The sequence below is a fragment of the Citrus sinensis genome, chromosome 7, assembly GCF_022201045.2.
Source record: "Citrus sinensis cultivar Valencia sweet orange chromosome 7, DVS_A1.0, whole genome shotgun sequence".
NCBI lineage: Eukaryota > Viridiplantae > Streptophyta > Magnoliopsida > Sapindales > Rutaceae > Citrus > Citrus sinensis.
In genome coordinates, this window is record NC_068562.1 from 3489418 (window position 1) to 3512302 (window position 22885).

Here is a 22885-nt window from a genome sequence, read left to right on the forward strand (position 1 = left end):
TATATACCCAAAATATCATTGCTTCAATAGCGACAACAAATGAATCAAGTTACCGCCCGGTTCATTAAAGAAAAGCTTCAGTTTGATATCGTGAGACAGTATTGCTCACAATAGAACTCAAAATTCATTGCTTTGCTTTAGTTATTTGTGTTTATGTATGCAAATTCATAACTTCGCGTTAATAATTAAAGAAGAAAGAAAACCAAAATCGGGAAAAACTGGCAAGTTCATACTAGAACAAAGTAATGATGATGCTGGTCCGGGCAGCGGCTGGTTCCTCTTTAACTCCCAAATGGAATGAAACTTCCAACTCTAATTTCTCTCCTGCTTTTATTCCTTTGCCACTAGGCCGATCTTTTTTGACCGATGTATGTGGCGTCATGAGTCGAGATCGTGACAGTTCACTAGATAGATGCATGGGTGATGGGGCTCTTCTTTTTGTTGTGATTTACGTCACCATCGCAAATTTACATTGCGCTACACTTAACTGGTAAATGTGAAAATTTTGACTGCTACAGGCTGCTGCAGTGAGCAGAGCATGTGCAGCTGTTAAAAACAGTGAACAGAGATGGAAGAGAAAGATGGCTCTCTCTTTGCCTATCACTGTCATTAATTACTGCCAAATTTGTCCACATCCTAAACTTAGACACGTCATTTGTCACTGTGCCAACCCTCCATCAGAGCAATGTCCTGAATGCAGACAAGTATCGCTACAGTTTCTGATTTCTGAACGTTCATGTTTATCTCCCTCACCCAACGTTGAAAAGCTAAAAACCGGAAAAAACTATTTACATTTTAAGTCAGGAAAACAGACTTTGGAGAAAGAAAATAAATAAACAAAAATCGCTCTTGTGTTTTGAGAAGAGCAAGAGCAAGAGCTAAAAGCATAATCAATCGTATGTATTTGTTTTCAGAAGAAATGAAGAAAAGTGGCGTTAACAATAATAATAATACTTCTGCTGAGGAGCATTCAGATACGTTTCCAAGTCCAGGAGCTCCAAGGGGATGGAGCTCAGAGCGTGTGCCACACCCAACAAGCAGCAGCAGGAGGCACATAAGTGCTGCTTCTTTAACACCGTTTTACAGCGGCAGGGCATTGCCTTCCAAATGGGAAGATGCTGAGAGGTGGATTTGCAGTCCCGTTTCCGGTTACGGTTTGGGTTTGACCAATAAGAATTCATTACATTCTCAATTTCAGAGACGGCCTAAGTCCAAAAGTGGGCCGATTGTGCCACCTCCACCTAGGATGCATAATTCAATCTATTCACCTTCAACTGGAATGCAGGTTCTTGATGGTGGCCGTGTGAAGAATTTCGTGGCAGGTTCTCCCTTTTCGACTGGTGTGCTGGTAGCTGATCGGATTTCTGGCAATTTTTACGGTCAGGGTTTTTTGCTGCACAATGGGAGTTATGCTGCTCGGTCTAGGACTAGTAATGTCCCCGGATCCGGATGGTCAGACTTGGCAAGTGACGACTCTTCTCCAAGCTCTCAAGGTCTATCGGACTCTTACTCATCTTCTTTCTTGGTTGTTCATCTGAGTTTCTTTTTAGAGTATTGTCTTACAGTTTAGTGCCCTGGATTCTAGCATATGAATGAATGAATATATTGGATTTTAGTTGTTTCGCGACATCCTGCCTGTTGATTAAATGTCTTCCCTTTTATCTTGTTCTTGTGGGAAAAGTTATAATGATACATAAACCAAGAGGCTACATTTGAAATTGTTCCAACTCTTCTCTCATAATGCAAGATGGTTAAGAGTAATTATGCTATGTACATTTATTTGCTTGCTTCCTCTTGCTTCAGTTTTTTGATGTTTAAGTTTCCAATATTGAATCAAACATACAGATGAGAAGCTTGATGACATTCCGGATGCAGAAGCCGTGGTTTCTCGTGTGGTTTCAAGAAGAGATATGGCAACGCAAATGAGTCCTGAGAGTAGTACCAACTCATCGCCTAGAGGGAAATCTTCATTCTCTCCCGCTGTCCGTTCTGTTGCTGAGTTACAAAATGATCATCCTGCTAAATTGGAAGTTAGAGAAGTGCAGATAGACAAAGGATCCACTACGATTAGCTGGTCCAAAAGACACAGATCTCGAAGAATTAAGAGCGGCTTTCCCGACGTTGACAAATTCTATCAAAACGTAACTGGCACTTGTGCTCCATCTTTGGATCTTTCAGAGGTTGCAGCAAGCATATCAAAGTATGCTATGTTTATATTCTTTATTTTATTCAAAAGGAACACCACTTCCGAAATCATTTTGTTCATAGCAAAGTTGGCATGTCTATTCAATTCCTGAAATTAGACCAGTCCCCATTCTGCCTCCAATTGAAAAGAAATAAAAAAATAAATTCATCTGTTTAGTTACAAATTGAACCAAGACTTGAAATGGAGGATAATCAATTTATTGTGGCTAGCAGTTCAATGATAAAAACAGTTAGATTTACAAATGGGAGTTTGCTAAAAGAAATTCCAATTTCATGTACAGGTTGCAAAGAGAAGAAGCAAAGATCACTGCATGGGAGAACTTGCAGAGGGCTAAAGCTGAAGCAGCCATAAGAAAACTCGAGGTCAGTAATTTCTATTCTCTAGCGTGACAATATGCATTATATAATGATAATGGTGTATATATTGCATGTATGTGTATGAATATGTAATGTGAATGTACAATACTTAGCCTACACTTTGTTTAAGGGAAAAATGAGAAAATGGAAAGGAAAAAGCTCAAAGACATCAATTTCCCAGCAATTCCTAATATTATCTCTTTTGGTGCAACATTAATCAGTTTGTTAATAAAGATATGATGTTAACACTAGCAGATCATATTCCTCTTAATTAGAACGTGTAATATGAGACCATATTCCGGTTATGCAACTGGGAGATATGCCTCATTGAGTGCACTCACACAAATAAAAGTTAATGGTATTGCCTTTACTAACTTTGGAAGTGTGGTTCAGATGAAGCTGGAGAAGGAGAGATCATACTCTACGGATAAGATCTTAAACAAGCTAAAATTAGCTCAGATGAAAGCACAAGAAATGAGAATCTCAATCTCAGCTAAACAAGGCCAACAACTGCCCAAGACTGCTCGCAAAGCTGCCTTCTTCCATAAGCATGCCCTGATGAGTTCGTTCAGGAGTTGCTTCACTTGCCATCACACTTAGTTTCTTGCACCGGCTCCTGCTGGTTTACCCCAGCAATAATGTACATTGTTTTATACCAAAGCTGAGACTCTGTAGATTAGCCAAAATTGAATCTTTTAAGAGGTTGTAGAATGTGAAGGTCAAATTTCTCTGTTAAGATGATGAGACCCAAATTCTGTTGAACAGAATGATATATAGATACATCATATGGCATCAGCATTCTGCCAATTACAGCCTGATGAACTTCATAATCCCCTTCTGGCAGCATAATACAGGATGACGACGATAATAATAATATTGATACTCATGACACTTTTAAATTATGTGGTTGTAGGTGCACAACTTGGCATTAGGCCAACACATCCTCAAAAATTAATGTTGTGGGCAAAGAAATACCGGCCAATATCTGCAATATGGTATTGTTCCTGCTTGCGGAAAGAGCAATAAACAGTCAAAGTCCTATGTTATATCACATTCCTAGAGTTAACATTGCTTCCCAGGCCTCTACAATATAGGGATTCTGAAGTTAGAACTAATAACCGAAACTGAATCATCCTATGCAAGGTAGCAAAAGCTAGAATACTTGCATGGATCTTCCAATCACAAAGTAGCTAAATCAGCATGCACATTTTCAAAACTATTCCTTACAGCCATGCAATTTGACCTGGCACAGATATCCTACTAAAGGGAGGTGAGGGTCGCAGAACTGTTTCTGAAACATGAAAGATCAAAAGCACCAAGACTTGAGGCGCATCGCATATTGCATCACATACCATCGATAAATTATGATCATTTGAAGGAGCTCATGTCCACAGTTAATATTACAGATCCCAACCTACGTCTGTGGAACTGTCATTTCTAACAGAATGTATTCAGCAATCTTGTAAGAAGATATGAATTTTCTGACGTTGGTACATACATATTATCCACAATTTCTTTTTCTACCGGGAAAAAAAATCAACAAAATAATCGTCCTAAGTTTTGCTTGGTGGTCCAATGCCTCTGCATATTGTTAACATATAGAAAAGATCTAGGGCTGAAACTAGGCAGCAACTTCTTAGTATGGCCGGTACCTCCAGTCCCCTCTCGATGGTCTTCCACTGCCCATTCCATAACCCCACTGCAAAATAATGCAGTAGTTAAAGATTAAAAATCACATGATAATAAACTCATTTCTTCAGATCATACTCAAAAAAGCAACAATGAATTTTCTTTGATAAGAAACACCAACACATGTAATTATGACCACTATCATTCTTCTTGGATAAAGACTATATGAAACTACTTTTCATTTTGTTTCCAATTTAAGTAAGTAAAATGGAACTACATGCACCTACATCATCAAAATCAAGATTTCCATACATCCTGCCGTAGGTGCGCATAGGACCACCATAACCCCCAAAGGTTTCAGCAGCATTCATCATGAAATTTTGACTGGGGCCAGCATCATCAAGTGGTGTGGCTGAATCTATTGCAACCTGTACAAGTAGTTAATAAGAATCATTAAAAAAGGGGGCTGCCAATGCAATTTCCTTTATAACAGAATTTTTAATATAATACCTGCTGTCCACAAATTTCGTGAGACCTTCGAGAAACACGATCTGCTACAACTTCTTCCGCAAAGGTGACAAAACCAAAACCTCTGTGGCCAGTTCTCTTAGGGTCCTAGATTAAATGAGCAGTCGCATGGCATAAGGTAATTTCAACTCGCATCTACATCATAGTTAATGTTGTCTTACCTTTGGGACATAAACATCTAATATGCGGCCAAATCTACTAAAATACCGGCGCAAATCTTCAGCTGTGGCCTCCTGAGGTAGCCTGCCAACAAAAATCTTTTTACCTATTCTTTGACTGGACTCCCCTCCTGTTCCAACAGAATTGCATTTATCAATAAAAAAAACTGTATAGAACATGGTTCTTTCATTAAGTTGTTCATGCACCTCCCCATGAAAGATATGGTTCTTTCATTAAGTTGTTCATGCACCTCCCCATGAAAGATACTTACTTCCATAAAATGAACCTGGATGGTCATATAAGGTAGGAGCACCCAGTGCAGCATATCTAGTTGCTGCAGAAATGTAAGCATTGTATGCACCATATCCACCATGTGACATTCTGCCTACTGGCCTGAAGTCATCTTCCTGCCAACATAGAGCTGAATGTTCTTAAGAAAAAATTGATGAGGAGAAAGAAACATTTTCGGTTTCTAAAAAAATTCCAATTAAAGAATAAAACAATTCCATTAGAAAGAACAAAGAAAAAGAAAGTCTGGCAGCAACATCACATACCTTGGGTGTTGCCCGATCAACAACTACTGTGGAGCCTCCTAATTCATGAGTATCAACCATTAAATTCTCCACAGAATCTGTAACACAGAAAAAGGTGTTACATCCTTGCATTCATTGATGATATTTTCTGGTTCAAGCAGAAAACATTAGGGAAAACAAGGCAAATAGTCCAAATCACACCTGCATCTAGCAATAGCTGAAGTCCAGAATAAGCTTAAAAAACAATTTATTCAAATAATACTCTCTTCAACTACGATTCGCTTAATTCCTAAAACACAAGATAATTTGAAAATCTTCCAAATATCATTGAAATGTAATTTGTTGCACAAGTTGGATACTCAAAAATTCTGTACGAGTAGTTTTTTATATCAAACTTTACACAATACTACCGGAGTGAATAATTTTGACCAGTTAACATGGCTTATCTCTCTTATCTAATGAAATAATGATTGCTGCAAATAATTATAACACCAAAAATTTCAAAATTTAAACATACACATTTCTAGATTTCAAAATGGAAGTGATATCTTCATAGTCCTTTCACCAAAAATATCGACTTAGTTACGAACGAGAAAACTGGGATTTTATCAACAACTGGGGAGGGATGACCAACCAACAAAATTACCACATAAATGAAAAAAAAATTAAAATTAAGAGAAGGCACCAAGGTAAACATGAGATCATTCAACCTGCACTAGCAAAAGTTATAAATCCAATTCCGCGATGAGCTTTTGAACCTTGATCCTGCATAAATAAGTACCTAGATCAATTTTGGTCCCAACAAATATAAGCATGAATATGAGCACTTTAATATGTGGGGTCCTACTGTATGTGCACTACAAAACACAAGAGGTCACCTTTGGCATGTATAGATCTGTTATCTCGCCGTACTTCTCAAAATGACTGCCAAAAAGAAACAAGCACTGACATTGCTTAATAATAACCTTCTAGAGTTAGCACGCACATATTCCAAAAAACTGTTATGCATGGATTTCGGACGATAGTGCTACAACAGATCCCAAAAGACCAAATGATATGTGAATGATATTATTAATCATATATCATTTCCAATTACCTTCGAAACATTGCTTCATTCACAGATGGTGCGATCCTTGCCACAAATATCCTGGACACTTTCCTTGGGGGTGCTCTCATCTCCTCCTAAAAAATAAACTTAGACGTTCACAAGATCATTTAATTCAATGTACCTATGACTTCTCAACATGATATGGAAAGAATGGCAAACAAGCTACCAAATCATGAAAATGGAAAGAACAAAAAGAAATGTAACAAAGATTTGTAATCACGAATTCAACCTTAGGGGTAGCTATTTTAACTTCTAGCATTCTGCTGCCAAGAAAGTGCTCAGCTGACAAAGCTGTCTGTAGGAAAAAAGATGTCAAGCACGAGAGTTAGTTACGATAAGATCTAAAAATGCATCCTGTATCCTCCAATTACAGAGAAAAGAGATATAAAAGCAAAGTATAGATATCAGATTCCAACAAATTCAGATGTTGCACTAACCTTAGCATCTTCAGCAGATGCAAATGTAACATAGCCAAATCCACGCGATCGCCCTGTGGACCGCTCCTAAAACATGAAAAGAAGCAAGAGAAAAATCACCATCAAATTAAAACACAAAAACGTACAAAATATCAACGTAACTAATCTTCACATACCAACATATGGTGTCCAACACACATGCCAGATTAACATATGATTTCTTAAATTTAAACCTTCAATTTGCATCTACTTTTATTTTATGAACAAAACAATACATACAAGATGTTGGCCATAAAATCCACATGCAAATGTAAGAATTGGAACAAATAAAGAAACTTAGGACAGAACTGAACAGGAAATCACAAATTTTTCTCAAGCATTAAAGCGAATCAGATGTGAAAAGAGACCATGGTATAAGGCAAAGACATTAACAACACAAACTCAAGTCAACATCAGTGCTAACAATACAGTTCTCAAGTATATGATAACCTCTGATCAATTTATGAACACCATATATAACAAAAGCAATTTGTCAAAAGAATCTAAAAGTAATGATCAAAACCCAAATATAAAAACAAGCCAAAACATTCACAAAGAGTGAAAAAAAAAATCATTCAAAAGTTAAACAATAACCACCATATAATCTACAGAATTAATAATTCAATAAAAGCGGTAAATTTCAATAAACCTTCATGACAATGCAGTCCTCCAAATCCCCAAATTTGCTCATGTACTCTCTTAAACCATCTGTATCGACATCCCATGGAATACCCAGAACCTGAATTGCAACCATACAAACACAAAATAATAATAATAATAATAATAATAATAATAATAATAATAATAATAATAATAATAATAATAATAATAATAATAAAAGAGGAGGAAAAAAGAAGTTCGGGCTAGAAGGGTTATTGCAATGAAGTCAGAAGGAAAACTAACCACAAGCTTTTTCTCCATGAGAATTGAAAGCTGGAAAAATGAAAGAAGCGGCTACAGAGGGAGAGATGAGGAAAAGGGGAAAACCCCTAACGCTCAAACAACTCAGTTCTCGAGCACTCAAATCACTACAATTTTCTCTCTATCTCTCTTCTTCCCAGTAACACACTCGATTCCTCCTCCTGCACATGTAAAGTACACCTCTTTCTCACACACACAATTCATCAAATGCCAAATCATCAAACTCACCATTTTTTTTTAATTGTCCTCTAAAATTAAAATTAAAATCAATCAATTGAATGGAGATTGCGCGCTCACTGACCTTTATCGAATCTGTGGTCCGATTTTCAAAACCCTAATGCATCGACCTCTCTCTCTCTCTCTCTCTCTCTCTCTAAAATCCTCTTCCTACCTCTATCTAGCAATAACTCTTGCCACTCGCACGTCCATGATATATCTATTGTTTTCTGAGTTCACCTGGTTTTAAGTGATTCGGGATTTTGCGGCGCGGATCCGGGTCCAACTCCGGGTTTATTCATCTGGTTGGGCAATGCCTGTGCCCTTTTTGGGCTTCTGGGCCGGTAAAACTGTCCACTTTTGTTCGAAATCCCCGTGAAACCACTTTCTTATGATACCCAATAAAAATAAAAGAGAATTCATTATTCATTAATACTAATAGCAATTATTTTAATTCCATAGATAATTCTAAGAGTATAGATATTTAAACCCACCAAATTACTCAATAAACCTATTTACTAAATAAACCCACCCTTCAATTTTAAAATTTTAAATTTTATTTAATAAACCCACTTAAATACCTAATGTACCCTTACTAGACCTAATTTTTATAATAATAGTGATTTTGTTCATTAAAGCCATTAAATTTATTTATAATAATAGCAGCATTTCATTGAAAATTGAACACTCTCTTTTCTATACCATTTTACCAACAAAAGCAAAATAATATTATTACTCAAACATAAGCAAAGCAAAGCACTAACAGTGAAAGCACTTGCAACAAAAGCAAGTTGAAGACATCGTAAAAAGGGCAAATTCTTCTTGCAAACAAAGATTTTCTTGGTCCTCCTTCTATTGGTCCTGTTATTGCAACATCCATCATGCTTAAGTGTATGGCAGTTCAATTTCTATTGCATTGTTGCTTCAACGGAGGTTGCATGTGCATCCAATGGATTTTGCTCTCGGGCATGTTCCAGATAAGTTTATGGAACTATTTTGGACTGAAAAACTGAAATGATAAAATGAATTCGGTTAGATGTTATACTTCTACAGTTAATATTTGCTATCATGTGGATTAATATATTGGCTATTTGATTAATGCTTGTCCATGTTAGTATACAGTCAAAGAGGGTTATGCTATGAATGACATGGTATGAATAATTTATGTAGGTAATATTGGATTTAATGTTCTTTTTATTAATTCCTTCCCAAGTTGGAACTCGCTACTGGTGAAAGACAAAATAATAAGTTTCTCCTCCTGCAGTGGGCATGGTGACACAAATTGGGGCATGAAATTTATTGGTTTTTGTAGTGCTTGCATTTGGCTCTTCTACTACCATTGCAATTCTAATTCCAGCAAAAGAGCAAACATGTTTACAAAAGTATATGGCTTGAGAGAAGTATCACACCTCTTTATTAATTAGAGTTTAATGAAAATATGATTAGAATTTAATAAAAGTATGTTGAATATAAAGATGGGTTCAAAGAGTAAAAATTATGTTTTTTAAAATTAAATTTTAATGTCCATAACAGTAATTTAATTTAGCGATGTTTTAATTATAAAAAAATTATTTTCAAAAACAGGTTTAATGAGTAGTTTGGTGGGTTTAAATAACCTTACCCTAATTCTAAACTTCTCACCCTCCACGAACTCTTTAAGAAGGGATGGCAAATTGTGAGTTTGGACCAAACTTTTAGTTATTCGGCCCGACTTCTCTAAAAGCCCATCCAAGCTCCTCTAAAAGCCCCAGGTCAAGCTTGGGTTTTCATTAATTTTCAAGTAAATTTTTACTAAAGTTAAAAGAATACTTAAATTAAAGATGATTATCCAATAAATACTAGATTAATAGTCTAATATATAAAATATGGGTTAATTTTGTCCTGCCCCCAAAATTTTCAATATTTTTCACCGTGTCCCCAATGTTTCAACAATACTCACTCCACACCCAAATCCGTTATTTTGACCGTTTATTCTAACGGTCAAAGGAAAAATTTGGAAGTTCATGCCCTAAATATTATTTGATGATGATAAATTAAATTTATTTGATAATTTAATTGATGGGATTATTATTAATTACCTTTAAATAAATTTTTTAATGTAAATATTAATTATTAAATTAGCATTTTATCTCATTTTGTTCTTCTCTAATTCAAGATAAGGGATATTTCGGATATTTACTTAAATTTCAAATAGCTCTGTTAAATATAATGGTCAAATTAATGGAATTGGGTGTGGAGTGAGCATTGTCGAAACATTTGGGTGTGCGGCGGAAAATATCGAAACATTTGGGGGTTGGGTGGAAATAACCCATAAAATATTAATAATACAACAATGATATGGGTTCAATATCGAAATCCATATCTTTTTAAAATATTTTGGTTGATAATTATTAAATAAGAATGGTTGTGATCCTAAATATTGAACGCTAACATATGTCAAACAAGTTTGATTTTTTTTTTCCAATCGATATTAATGAGTTTTTTAGGTCTCAAGAAGCCCTTCTAAAATTATAATAAACAAACAAGAACAAATTAATATATTTTATTCGATATTTTTTAACCGACAATAATTCTTTCAACTCAATTAAGTTTAATCACGTGCTCTCCCTAATGCTTGATACATTCTGGGAATATTGTTCTTGAAGCTTAAGATATAAATCATCAGATCCCAATCGAGTTACATTCACATAATCATGGGGATTGTGAGCGGCTAAAGTAGGGAGTGCCAGTCCAGCGAATCTAACCAATTTGAGCAACCAACTCTCTGAAAAATCAGGTCCCTTGGTATATGGAATAATGAAGCTTCTTATTAGCTCCCAAAATGCATTTAGGATCCTGGTTATTACTGCTGACGGCGACTTGTAATCTTCATATGGTTGTTCTTCAACTATCTGTATATAAGAGATTCAGGATATTTTTATATACATGTATATTAAATAAGAGAACGACGTATCGGAACGCAAGGGAGAGAGGACTGACCTTTCCTTCATAACTGCTGTTATAGTAGATGCATGTCCCAAAATGCTTGAACAAAAATGTAGAGTCATCTGAGGGCAACCTGGGGATCAAATCATGACCATAAACAAACCTCAAATACTTAATTCCATAATCATGCAATTGCTTCTCCATAAACTTCTTAAACTCCTCGTCTCCAACCCTAGGCTGTCCAAAAGTGTATACTCCTTCCAATCTCTTTAGAAGAAACGTCTCCTTATGCAATGCAAGAACGGCTGGGAATAGAATTGCAAGTGCCCCACCCAAGCTGTGGCCGGTTAATACGAACTTTGTTTTGTTGTTTGTCTTCAACAGTTGTCTCAATTTTTCTCTTATGATGTAATAGGCCAATGGGTGGTCATCATCTTGTTCAATTTCTTCGGGCCAACCTCGGCCTATCAATAACCCCAAAGCTTTCATAAAACCACCATGAATTTTTCCCATGCTGTGGAGCTCAAACCAGGAGATATCTATATCGGTGCACCATGCATCCGCATCAAAGAGCTCGGTGCCTCTAAAGGCGATGACGATAACGTCAGGATCAGCAGTTTTATCATGAAACATGAAGCCTTGGGTTGTGCATTTTCTTTGAAATTCTGCCAGAATAATATTAATTAGAAATATTTCTGTCAATATATATTTAGGTAATTTGTTACAGTGGCACGTGTGCGAGGAGCAAACTATATAATGCATGGTAGTATATTTGTAATTCATAATAGAGAATATCCTAGCTAGCTAGAGATACGATTTTAAGTAAAATTTAGACAGTAACTGCTTCTTACCATTATAAAAATCGTAGTATCCGAGTAATTGCATCTGCATGTATCACCAAATAATTAATGTGGAACTGGAAACAGCTTATGGCAAGCACTTATGAATTATGATAAATAAAAATGCAGGATGAAGAAAAATAAATATCTTCTCTCAACTGTTTCATAATTACGTTTATTGATACAAATACTGAAATCAATTTACCTTCCAGCAATCTCTGACAGTGGTTTCAACCACGGCTTTGTTCTCGTATGATAATTTGGAAGCCATTGCACAGACCATCGCATAGTATCTGGTGTCTCCGTGGTTGATATTCTTGTCCAGCTGCACTCGCTTGTCCAAATTTCCAACGACTGACAAGAACATTTCTGATGATCTTTCAGGCACTACCACCTCATCTATGTACACATGCAGTAGTATTAGTATTAATCAAACAATGGCTAGTAATCATTTTGCACGTACGTACATCATTCGACTAATTAAACTAAACACGCAACACTATAAATTGATGACAATTAAGGAAGTGGATTACAGATACCAACTTTGTAACGCACGAAACAAGAGCACGAAAATGTTGCGATTACTTGACAATATGTTTAGCCCCATCTCAAACACTGATCCAAACCACAACATTGGTTTTGCCATAATTTGCAGAACCTTTTGCCCTAACAAAGAGATAAATATAAGCCATCTACGTCTAAGATTTTCTTCCTTGCCAACTGGGAACTCAACCATTTTTTTGTGCCCAAAGTCACGGTTGCATAAGATGGAAAAGAGATCCCACCAACTCATTTCTTCTGGTCTCAGGATCATGTAATTACCAGAAAAACTGTGAGAGGCCATGATCCGGAACCTAAAAGAAAGAATGCTATTGGTTAGAAAGTAATCCTTATTAATAAAGTAACGAGTGAACTCACAATGAAATTCGATTACACATAATATAACCTTGTGTTTGTGACTTATTCAATAAAAAAGTACTTGCTATAGCTAGAGCCCATAATGGAAATGAAATTGTATGATCCATAAACCATATATACGTACGGCAGCTTCTTTGTCCAATTTAAAAATTATAGACAAATTTTAATGCATAAAGTTTGTCCGTACAGATACAAGCGTGCTGGTTGCTTGGAAGTTTAGCATTGTCTATTTCTTCTTCTTGAATTGAGGTCCTCTTTTGGTCAACAACATGCATGCAGAATAGATCCTTAGAGTCTGCCAAGGGAAAGATCGGTTATGAAGTCGGAAATACTTTTCGTGACACAGTTAGAGAGAAAAAGAAGAAAACCAGCTGTACTGCATATAATATGCAGGCTTTTCGTGATCCACGTTTCGGATTGCCTACAGACCATGCCAGGCTACCAGCTGAATTCTTCCAACTGAAAAGCTGATATATAACACACACTCACACACATCAATGCCAAGATAAAGGAGTGATTGGAAAAGGAATGCTCCACGGAGCACCAAAGTTTTTTTTTTTAAATATATATAAGTATACGCATTTTAAAGTTTGTAATGATACTTAAATCCACAATAACCCCACTTAGGCCAATAAAAATTATATATAAAAAAAAAGACAAAACGGTCTAAGTGGGCATATGGTGGGTCCAACGGTGTGGAAATTTTTTTAAATCTATCATTTTTTTTCTTTGTAATATACATGGGACAGGTAATAGTCCAATAGCTACTGAATATTGATGATGGACGATGATGGTGGTGGTTAACTTTGATATTTTCACAATGACAATATGTTCATCCATAAGAGTAAGACTAACCAGCCAGCAAAAGACGCGTGCTGCAGGTGGGATTTTGATAGTTAATGGTGATTTGTTAATTAAACAATTAAGTCAATCTGAAGATTTTACCATAGATGCTCCATTTGTTCAGGTAAAATACAGATAACTAATAAAAAGATTTTTCTAGCCGATTCTTCAAATGACATTACAAATTAATTTTTATAAAACACAAAATCACTATACTGTAATTAAGTAGTATCATTGTGAACTCATTTGTTAACGAGGTATAACAAGAGAACATAAAACCAAAACAAACAAAAAAAAGTACACGAAGGAAGGGGGAGCACACAACGTATGTAGACGCGAGGTGGCCTTTAGGATAAGCCTCACAAAACATACATAAACTTAGGATGATTTGAGGTGGGAGAAAGCATCAAGAGATCCGAGACGAGTAGAGTTTACATAATCCTGGGGAGTATGATCTGATATGCCGGGCGTTACCAATCCAATTACCCTTTGTATTCTGAGTAACCACGTTTCTCTATAGTCCGGCCCTTTCGTCCAAGGCAAAGTGAAGCTCCTAATCAGCTCCATAATTGCATTTATCCTCATGGGTGTCGCCAAGAACTGCGAGAAATAGTTCTTGTTTGGTTCTTCTGAAACCACCTGTTGTATAGCCAAACCATTAATTACGTACGTTTGCACATGATCATGTTTAAGAGTTACACCCTCGATCGGATTCATAGTCTTAGACTTCATATATTGTATTGTGTGTGTGTGTGAGTCCCTCTCTCTCTCTCTCTCTCTCTCTCTCTCTCTCTATATATATATATATTCTCCAATGATAACTCATTAGGTGCTTTTGATAACATTTTCAAAACTACTTTTTGTTAAATAAAGGAAAATGTATTTAGTAACATGTTTTACAATTTTTTATTTTAAAAAGTTTCTCAAAATTATAGCTAAAAAGTAGAAATTGACTCTCTTTTTCAAAAACAGATTACTATTTACACTGAATTATAATTTTCATCTTTACTCTCAAGTTTGAAACTTGGACTCTCATATATTGTGAGGATTTTTTTTTCTTAATTTTCTTGATTAAGCATAAGCTTCAACTATATGAGCAGAGCTATAGTCTATTTGTAATAGTTGTAATTAATGTGGGCACATTAATATTCTAAAAATTATAATAATAAACTATATATAATATCTAGATACTACCAAACATGCTCTCTCTTTCTCTCTGTCTCTCTTTTTATTTTATAAAATTCCCATTTCAAGTTATTATCTCTGTTTTTTCCCCTTAAATAACATTGTCTTTTATTTAAGTTTATTAGACCAAGTGAACCTAGCTATGCCGGTTCATTTATTTTAATGCGGTACACGTGGTTAGATCCAAGAAGAGAGACGCTCACCTTTCCTTCATAGAAGCGATCGAAGTAGAGGCACTTCCCGAAGTGCTTGAACATAAAATCTGAGTCATCAAAGGGCAACCTGGGCACAATATCGTTACAGTAAACAAACCTAATGTATTCAACGCCGTGATCTTTTAGTTTCTTTTGCATAAATTCGGCGAACTTCTCATCTCCTACCCTCGGTTGCCCAAATGTATAGACACCCTCTAGTCTCTCCAACAAAAATGTCTCCTCATGCAAAGCAAGAACTGCCGGAAACAGAATAGCCAATGCCCCACCTAAACTGTGGCCTGTCACGATATATTTTGCCCTATCATTTTTGCTCAAAAGTTCTCTTAACATATCCCTGATTGCATAGTAAGCTAACGGCGCCGGGCGTTTGTCTTGCTTATTGAGTTCTTTAGGCCAGCCTTTGCACTTTTGTAAGCCAAGAGCCTTCATAAATCCACCATGAATCTTTCCCATGCCATCGATCTCATACCAAGAGAGATCAAAGTCCGAACACCAGGAATCAGCATCAAAGGGTTCAGTTCCTCTAAAAGACACAACAATCCTGTTGTGGTCGTCCTTTCTATTTTCTTTAAGCACAAAGGCTTGGGTTGTGGCTTTCCCTTGAAACTCTGCCAATTAAATAGTTGAAGAGATTACTTAAAGTTAGCGATGATCAGCAAAGAAACACAACGACTGGTACAAGTCTAGATTAATTTTACGTACAAAGAACATCCTTTATTAAAATATTTATCAACTTTCATATACAGCCATAGGGGTTGCTTCTTACCATTCCAATAGTCATGAGATCCCAAGAAATCCATCTGCAAAAAATCAAAACATAATCATATCAACAAAATTAATCATAATATAAATTTTAAGGTAAAATCCCCAGAGATTGTAAAATTCCGTGAGACATCTATGGGTATCAATCTTTTAATAATTTGACTATTTTACCATTAACGTGTTTGAGAATTTTCACCCGACCCTAATCACACTTATAAATATTAATTTTTCAAAATAGAGTATAATTACCATAATTTGTATTCATTTAGTAATTAATTACGAATAGTTACACAAATAAATTTTAAAAAACTGACAATGAGTCTTGGGAAAAAAAAGGTTTTTGTTTATTTATTTAGATTCAGTGTAAATTAAAAAACTTTGGGCATATTTTATTTTGATTTTTTTCGATATAAAGACGAATGCTATGTATTTTAATTGCAATATAATTCTTTTTTTTTGTGTTTTTTTCAAAAAGTAAGGAAGTGGACAAAGCCAAACTTTATTTTTTGGCCTCTAGCTCCACAATGATCAAAACTCAAGTGGTTGACAAAATAAAAAATTACATGAAAAACACTTATCCAAAAAAAAAAAGAGTAAATACTTCTTTTGGCCATGAATGGAAATTATTAATTAACTATACCTTCCATTGATTCTCGACAATGTTTGTAATATAGGCGTTGTTCTCATATGCTGCTTTTGATGCCATCATAGATAGTGCCCAATAGTACCTTTCATCTTCATGTTTGATGCTACCATCTAACTCCATTCGCTTGTCCAAATTCCCAATGTATGATAGGAAACATGCCGCATTCTCATCCGGCATTACCACCTTCCCTGTACAAACCCCTCTCAGTTTAATTTGATTCGGAGGAAATATAAAATAAAATAAAGTTCATTACGAATCGAATATTCCTTTTTGCTTTTACGAGTCCTTAATGTACGAAAGGTAAGACATGAGACTAACCTCGCAAGATATTCAGCAAGAGCTCAACAAAGCCACCATTACTTGGCACAAGGTTTAAAAAGAACTCCAATGCTGAGCCATATTTCGACATTGGTTTTGCTACAAATTGCAAGCACTTTTGTAGCACAACAGAAATAAACATGATCCATCTTCGGCCAAAACTTTTCTCTTCCTTTTCAGAGCTATCTACAAATTTTCTCTTCTCTATGTTGGTGGAAAATAAGATGCGAAAGAGATCAAACAAACCCACCTCTTCAGGCTTCAAGAGCATGTAACCGGAGGAGAAACTATTGTCGCAAGCCATGGCTGGCTGTTGGCTTAATGCAATTGTTTGATGATTTTGGGACGTTTTAAATTAGCTAGACCAATACCTATATTTATATACGGCCATGATAATCAACCCTGGTGGCTTGACTACTTTATCATTTACATAGAAGTCTTTCTATATTTTCACATGAAAAACATGAAAATAAAAGAAGTCTTCACGCGTTAACTGCTTATAAGGCAGACATTAAAATATTGACGACTTAGTGACCAATGACGAAAAAGCATTGCCCCCGCTACTGTGCCCTTAAGAAAATGGAACTTTTAAGTTGCCTGATAGTGAAAGCTGGTTGTATTATTTTATCAGTTGACCTTATAAGATTAAGTTATATGACTTTGCATCGCATGAACCACATTGAACTGATATCTCATTTTTGTTAATAAATTCATATTTGTTGTAAATCGTGGTGGATTCCACCAATTATTGCTCTCCTTATTATCTTTTTTATAATTAACAATTCTAAATGCTTCGTCTATTAATGACTATATATATTACCCTTCCTTTGCTAATGGTAATGCGCAATTTTTATTCTCTTGAAAGCATGTCGCTCTTGTTTCTACAATTTTCGTCTTTTTGTGATTTAAGTATCATTTGTTCAGATATCATTTTTAAATAATTTCTTATATCTGATTCCTTTAAATTATAACATCCATTCCCTCTAATTCATAACAAAATTGTGTTTCTAGAGATGTTCATTATTAATTCACGGGTAAAAGCCAATTTAGTTGTATATTTTAAGATTAGTATCTATTTAGTCCTTATATTCTTAAAAATACCTAGAAACGTCCCTGCCGTTAAAGTATTGATACCTCTACTGTTACTTTTTATTTCTTTTGGCTTACTTTTACAATATTACCCTTTTATAATTTTTTTGTTTGGACATTAATAAAAAGAAAAATAATTAAATTACCAATTTAACCCTAAAAAATATTATATTAATTTTTAATTGTCAAAAATTAAATTATTACTTTTTATTTCTTTTGGCTTACTTTTACAATATTACCCTTTTATAATAATTTTTTGTTTGGACATTAATAAAAAGAAAATAATTAAATATTGTAAAAGTAAGCCAAAAGAAATAAAAAATAATAATTTAATTTTTGACAATTAAAAATTAATATTTTTTTTATTTTTTAGGATTAAATTGGTAATTTAATTATTTTCTTTTTATTAATGTCCAAACAAAAAAAATATTATAAAAGGGTAATATTATAAAAGTAAACTAAAAGAAATAAAAAGTAACTGTAGGGGTATCAATACTTTAACAGCAAGGATGTTTCGAGGCATTTTTAAAAATATAGGGACTAAACGGACACTAATCTTAAAATATAGGGACTAAATGAGCTTTTATCCTTAATTCACCTGTGCAGTACTACTCCACGATTACTGATCACCATTAATTGATACATTGCTTTTACCAAATTTCATAATTCGATTGTCCTCTTAATAAACACAAACTAATAATTGTTAGTTTTATTTTATCTCCATTTTTTTCTTCTTTTGTTATGTTAGATCTTGAATACTATTATTCACTGCCTTTTAAATACCACTATTATCCGAGGCTAAGATTTAGCTGCAATGATAAAGAGCCGTCTCCCTAGGACTTAAGTCCTAAGTTCAAGTCTCATGGAATTTGGTAAAAAAAAATAAAATGCATCAATTAATTTTAAAAATGTGGAAAAAAAAGAATACTGCTATTATCCACTATGTCTATATGCTTATAAGTTATGATCTTATATTGCAAGCAGCACATAAAAATTAATTGTGCATAAAAACTACCGATTTGATTAGTGATTTCACAATCACTAACTGATCCGCAACTCATGAATTTATTGTTTCCTATTTTAAAAAAAAAATTAAAAAAGTGTAATTTTTAAGTGTTGACGGCAACTCGTCCCTTCCTCCTCAATTATGCGTCATATTTTTTGTTTAACCACTAAAGCTTCCCTTATACGGTCAAAGTCTTCTTTGGAAAAAAAAAAATGTAATTTAATCTGAAACGAACGTTCCCATCGTTTTCTTTGTAAATGGGGAGAAGACGGAGGAGCAATTATTAAGAAATGTCAAGGAAGCTGCAGGATTTAAAATAGTTTGGATAAGGATGTCCCAACAAACACAATGGCCGGTGCATGCCATGCGAATATGTATGCCTTTGATATTACTTTTCACCTTTTTATCAGTTTTCTTGTGTCGTCTGTTCGTGGTTTGATCCCGACAAAAAACAGTGGATTACAATTATTTAAAGTTGCTCTTTTATGACATCCAAGTTAGATTTTGAAGATTTTAGCAAGAGAAGATGAAAGATGCAATTCATTATCTCGGCAAAAATTACAGAATAGAAGATGATTTGAGCTTAGTGTTTTTATAGTGCTTCGACGGAAGCTCCTAGAATTTCCTAGCTCATCAACAAAATGTAATCACGGCAGTGCAATTGAAACAACAGACTCAAGAGCTAAATTGATCAAAATGAGTTGACTCATGTTCAGCTTCATCTTCAACAATCCACACAATTGCAGTCTTAGCTTGGTCATTAATTTGAACTTAATTATAAAGTTTCAGTACATTGGTTAAAGTGTGCGTGACTCTGTGCGGCTTGCTGCCATGCTGTCAGTGTTTGAACTAGATCTCAACATAAGAATTAAGAAATTAGGTTTTATTTGTGTGGATTATGAAATTAAATCATAAATTCTAAAGATTTAGCGATTGAATTTGGTTTTAATTGGAGGTTAAACGAAGTTATTTAATTTTAATTTTTATCATTTTATTTTTTAATATATTAGATTTTATTAGTTAATACAAATTAGGGTGTTAATATTAATTAGGTGTGTTATAGTACTTTTATGGGTCAACAGGTAAATTTAGCTGGAAATTGGTTGAGGATTTCAAAACGTTAGGGGGTAGATTGAAATATGTCAAAACATCTGAGGGGTTGCCTAAAATTTTCCCCCACTGATAAAATTATATATATAATGGAGACCCAATAGATTTGGCATTGGGCTTGATTGGATAAGTCACCTCCAATGTCTGATGAGCTAGTTGGATCGGCCTGTGAGCCTAGTATTAAGATCGATCGCATCATCCATGTCAAAATTCATAGAATTTTCCAAGTGTATTTGCACTGCTAATGTCTCCCAAAAAAAAAAAAAACACAATTATAGTGACACGAATGCTTAAGCCTTACAAAAAATAAAAAATATGAACGCTTAAGACCTGTTAATCCTTCTATATAAAAAAAAAGACTTGTTAATCGAAATACTTAGAAGCAATAAAAAATATTTGTTAATAAAAAAAAGTGTGAAAATCGAAGTCACTCACGTGATAGGTTATTTATAGCTTAAAATTTACCCATCATTTGACAAAAAATATTAAAAATCTAATTTAATTAAAGCGTCAAACGACCAAGCCTTAGCTAAGATGGGTGTTAGTTCTGAATGTTGATTGATATTTTAAAGAAATAGAAAATTCCAACAGAAATGAAGCTCTTCAATTCAAATTAGTGAATGGTCAGTCGATTAGTGAAAATAGTATGTAGCATTTTTATTTTTATTTTCAATTTTTTTATTAGTGTGAGATCGTATTAGAATTGAGTTCATCTCACCTTACGTATGGGACATTTGAAGAAATAATTTTGATAGATCCGGAGCTTGCACCTGCCCCCTTTAAAGTATGCACTCTTGCCAAAATCTAATCCAACCAACCAACCAACCATTTTATTGTCTTTATTCATCTTCTTCTCATTATATTGTATAAATAAAAACATACATTTGAAGCTCCTTTGACCATATCTGCATTTATAGTCACCCCCCCCCCTTCCACCAACTTTATAGCGCACCTCCACTCCATTGACCGCTGGTAACAATTTTCTCTCTCTCTCTCTCTCTCTCTCTCTCTCTCTAAGACGATTAATATTGCATTTTCTGAGCATATTTCAAGAATAACTTTGCAGTATTTACTTTTTAAAAAAAGTTTGCTGCGAATATCATGATAAATGGATAACCACTTCCAGATTTTTTTCCCCCCTTTTTGGACAGGAAATAAGATTGACACCGAAAAAGCTCAATCAAATGGCTGGGTGTAAGATTTTAATTTGGCGTGATTGAATCAAATACGTAGAGTAAAATTGTATGAATGTGTAGGCTTTATGTCCTGTCACAATGAACATGAGAACTTATCCTAAAAAAAGGAAAGAGATAGAATGTGTCAGACTAGAGGGCAAAGGAAAGCAACGGGGATACAATGAATTTGTAAGATGGGACGTAGGAAAGGAAATGTCACTAAAATTCTAATGATCAAAGACATTGTGGGGATGTTGGGACCTTAGTGGGATATCTCACATGGGTCTTCTTGCTCATGCGGGTTCATCATTTTCTATTTTTCTAGCATTTCTTTGATTCCCATTTTCGAAATTATTTGAGTACATTTATTTATTGATGAATATTGAATAATGGACGTTAGTGAAGCATGACACTCAAGACATCAACACTACTATAACTCGATCCTGCCTTGGGAGGCAACCTACCCTCTTATCTTCTTTCTCATTTATTGTTAAGGAGACCACAAATCAATAATAAAAAGAAGAAAAAAGAAAAGTTGTTCTAGCTAGTTGTATACTTCTATCACTTAGTAAATAGAAAATTATATATGATCAAATACCCTTTGGGGAGCTCCCACTTTCTAGTTCTAATCTCAAATCTTGCTATTGCAACATCCTTCAGCAATTCTGGCGAAGATCGTCACTTGAATTATCTTGGTCGTTTTAATCTGATGTTTATCAATGCTCCTAATTCTTCCATGTTTCCCGTAATCTAATTCAAAATATTCTATAAAAATCATTCTATTTCATCTCTTTCAAATGTTAAACTTCCTAGTTTTGTTTTGCAATAAACCCATATTATATATAGTTGAGATTCATATATATGTAGTTTGCATTACAACTGATTTGATATTTATCGTGTTACTCATTATTTAATGATAAGTTTGTAAAATTTGCACATTAATGATTGATAATTTAATCAATTAATACCAGCACATAATAATACTAGGTGATATATGGCTTGAGATGCAAAATATATAATTGAACAATATAAGTGCAATAATTTTGTTTTCATTTCTTTACAACTACTACAAACAAGATAAATTGATGGCCATGAACATTTGGTTGCTTAGCATCACTTCACAAGAATGATAAAAACACTTTATGTACCTTGGATGTGTCTTGCTAATGAAAGATATGATGACTGCTGAATCTTAAACTACATATCCAATATCAACAAGAGTAATAAAGTATGGTAATCATTCTCCATATAAAAGAAACGAAGCACCGAAATCCATATTGCTTGAACTATATATATTTTGCAATTGCTGACTCCCAATGCGTGTGAAAAAGGGCGAGCATAATGGAATTGGGCTAAGACAAAGAGTAGCAGAAAGTAAAAACTTCAGTCAATAATTTCTAATCCCATATCTGAGATAACGACTAGCTCAGCAAGTTGGTGAATGCCTTATCAAGACTTTATGTCTTGGGTTTGAGTCTGTGTACGTAGTGTGTGTATTCAATTAATAAAAAAAATTATATTTCCATATCTTTCATTGAAGAGAGTATATTTGAACCAAAGAATCGGACACAAAAGTGAAAAAATTATGTTACACCTATGCAGATCTTTAATTAACCCAATAACTTCATATGGTTGTAACATTTTTCACCCCCTCCCTCATTTTTGGGTCATTCATAGGACAATTTATTGTTTTTTCGAATGAAAATCAGAATTACTATAGTGACTGTCTTCTGCACCCAATGA

At 34.5% G+C, this 22885-nt stretch overlaps 4 protein-coding genes across 5 annotated transcripts; 1 reads left to right on the plus strand and 3 right to left on the minus strand.

Annotated features, from left to right (window-relative positions):
• Window positions 1-696: 696 nt before the first annotated feature.
• Window positions 697-3369, plus strand: LOC102620854 (uncharacterized). The gene is made up of 4 exons (XM_006466536.4): window positions 697-1493; window positions 1846-2200; window positions 2487-2568; window positions 2956-3369. The coding sequence occupies exons 1-4, from the start codon at window positions 899-901 to the stop codon at window positions 3160-3162; spliced, it is 1239 nt and encodes a 412-aa protein (XP_006466599.2). The 5' UTR covers window positions 697-898; the 3' UTR covers window positions 3163-3369.
• Window positions 3370-3866: 497 nt separating this feature from the next.
• Window positions 3867-8352, minus strand: LOC102620595 (uncharacterized). 2 transcript variants are annotated; one of them, XM_052444789.1, is made up of 14 exons: window positions 8197-8352; window positions 7878-8056; window positions 7624-7713; window positions 6957-7022; window positions 6749-6814; window positions 6508-6593; window positions 6290-6335; window positions 6122-6176; window positions 5433-5509; window positions 5150-5285; window positions 4881-5008; window positions 4702-4797; window positions 4479-4619; window positions 3867-4261 (listed from the first exon to the last, which is right to left on the minus strand). In XM_052444789.1, exons 2-14 carry the CDS (start codon window positions 7893-7895, stop codon window positions 4199-4201), a joined length of 1068 nt encoding a protein of 355 aa, XP_052300749.1. In that variant the 5' UTR covers window positions 7896-8056; window positions 8197-8352; the 3' UTR covers window positions 3867-4198. The 2 variants fall into 2 exon arrangements, with proteins under 2 accessions (XP_052300749.1, XP_006466598.2); XM_006466535.4 differs by having other exon boundaries at window positions 4702-4806.
• A 2326-nt stretch (window positions 8353-10678) lies between these two features.
• On the minus strand, window positions 10679-12611 carry LOC102608466 (triacylglycerol lipase OBL1-like). The gene is made up of 5 exons (XM_052444411.1): window positions 12461-12611; window positions 12081-12274; window positions 11888-11921; window positions 11091-11701; window positions 10679-11002 (listed from the first exon to the last, which is right to left on the minus strand). The coding sequence occupies exons 1-5, from the start codon at window positions 12609-12611 to the stop codon at window positions 10706-10708; spliced, it is 1287 nt and encodes a 428-aa protein (XP_052300371.1). The 3' UTR covers window positions 10679-10705.
• A 1135-nt stretch (window positions 12612-13746) lies between these two features.
• Window positions 13747-17124, minus strand: LOC102620308 (triacylglycerol lipase OBL1). The gene is made up of 5 exons (XM_006466534.4): window positions 16763-17124; window positions 16439-16632; window positions 15803-15836; window positions 15025-15644; window positions 13747-14275 (listed from the first exon to the last, which is right to left on the minus strand). Exons 1-5 carry the CDS (start codon window positions 17064-17066, stop codon window positions 14015-14017), a joined length of 1413 nt encoding a protein of 470 aa, XP_006466597.2. The 5' UTR covers window positions 17067-17124; the 3' UTR covers window positions 13747-14014.
• Between the last annotated feature and the right edge of the window lie 5761 nt (window positions 17125-22885).

What these genes read in the sequence shown, in the direction of transcription:
- LOC102620854 (XM_006466536.4), top strand. Translation starts at nt 899, where the DNA reads ATGTATTTGTTTTCAGAAGAAATGAAGAAAAGTGGCGTTAACAATAAT. An exon ending in CTCTTCTCCAAGCTCTCAAG is followed by an intron (nt 1,494 to 1,845) that starts GTCTATCGGACT and finishes TCAAACATACAG; the next exon opens with ATGAGAAGCTTGATGACATT. An exon ending in GTTGCAGCAAGCATATCAAA is followed by an intron (nt 2,201 to 2,486) that starts GTATGCTATGTT and finishes TTTCATGTACAG; the next exon opens with GTTGCAAAGAGAAGAAGCAA.
- LOC102620595 (XM_006466535.4), bottom strand. An exon ending in CATCTGCTGAAGATGCTAAG is followed by an intron (nt 6,815 to 6,956) that starts GTTAGTGCAACA and finishes TTTTTCCTACAG; the next exon opens with ACAGCTTTGTCAGCTGAGCA. An exon ending in GAAATCTTGATTTTGATGAT is followed by an intron (nt 4,262 to 4,478) that starts GTAGGTGCATGT and finishes ATTATTTTGCAG; the next exon opens with TGGGGTTATGGAATGGGCAG.
- LOC102608466 (XM_052444411.1), bottom strand. Translation starts at nt 12,611, where the DNA reads ATGGTTGAGTTCCCAGTTGGCAAGGAAGAAAATCTTAGACGTAGATGG. An exon ending in GGGGCTAAACATATTGTCAA is followed by an intron (nt 12,275 to 12,460) that starts GTAATCGCAACA and finishes ATGTGTACATAG; the next exon opens with ATGAGGTGGTAGTGCCTGAA. An exon ending in ATACTACGATTTTTATAATG is followed by an intron (nt 11,702 to 11,887) that starts GTAAGAAGCAGT and finishes TTATTCTGGCAG; the next exon opens with AATTTCAAAGAAAATGCACA.
- LOC102620308 (XM_006466534.4), bottom strand. Translation starts at nt 17,066, where the DNA reads ATGGCTTGCGACAATAGTTTCTCCTCCGGTTACATGCTCTTGAAGCCT. An exon ending in TTGTCGAGAATCAATGGAAG is followed by an intron (nt 15,837 to 16,438) that starts GTATAGTTAATT and finishes GATTTTTTGCAG; the next exon opens with ATGGATTTCTTGGGATCTCA. An exon ending in ATCTCATGACTATTGGAATG is followed by an intron (nt 15,645 to 15,802) that starts GTAAGAAGCAAC and finishes TTTAATTGGCAG; the next exon opens with AGTTTCAAGGGAAAGCCACA.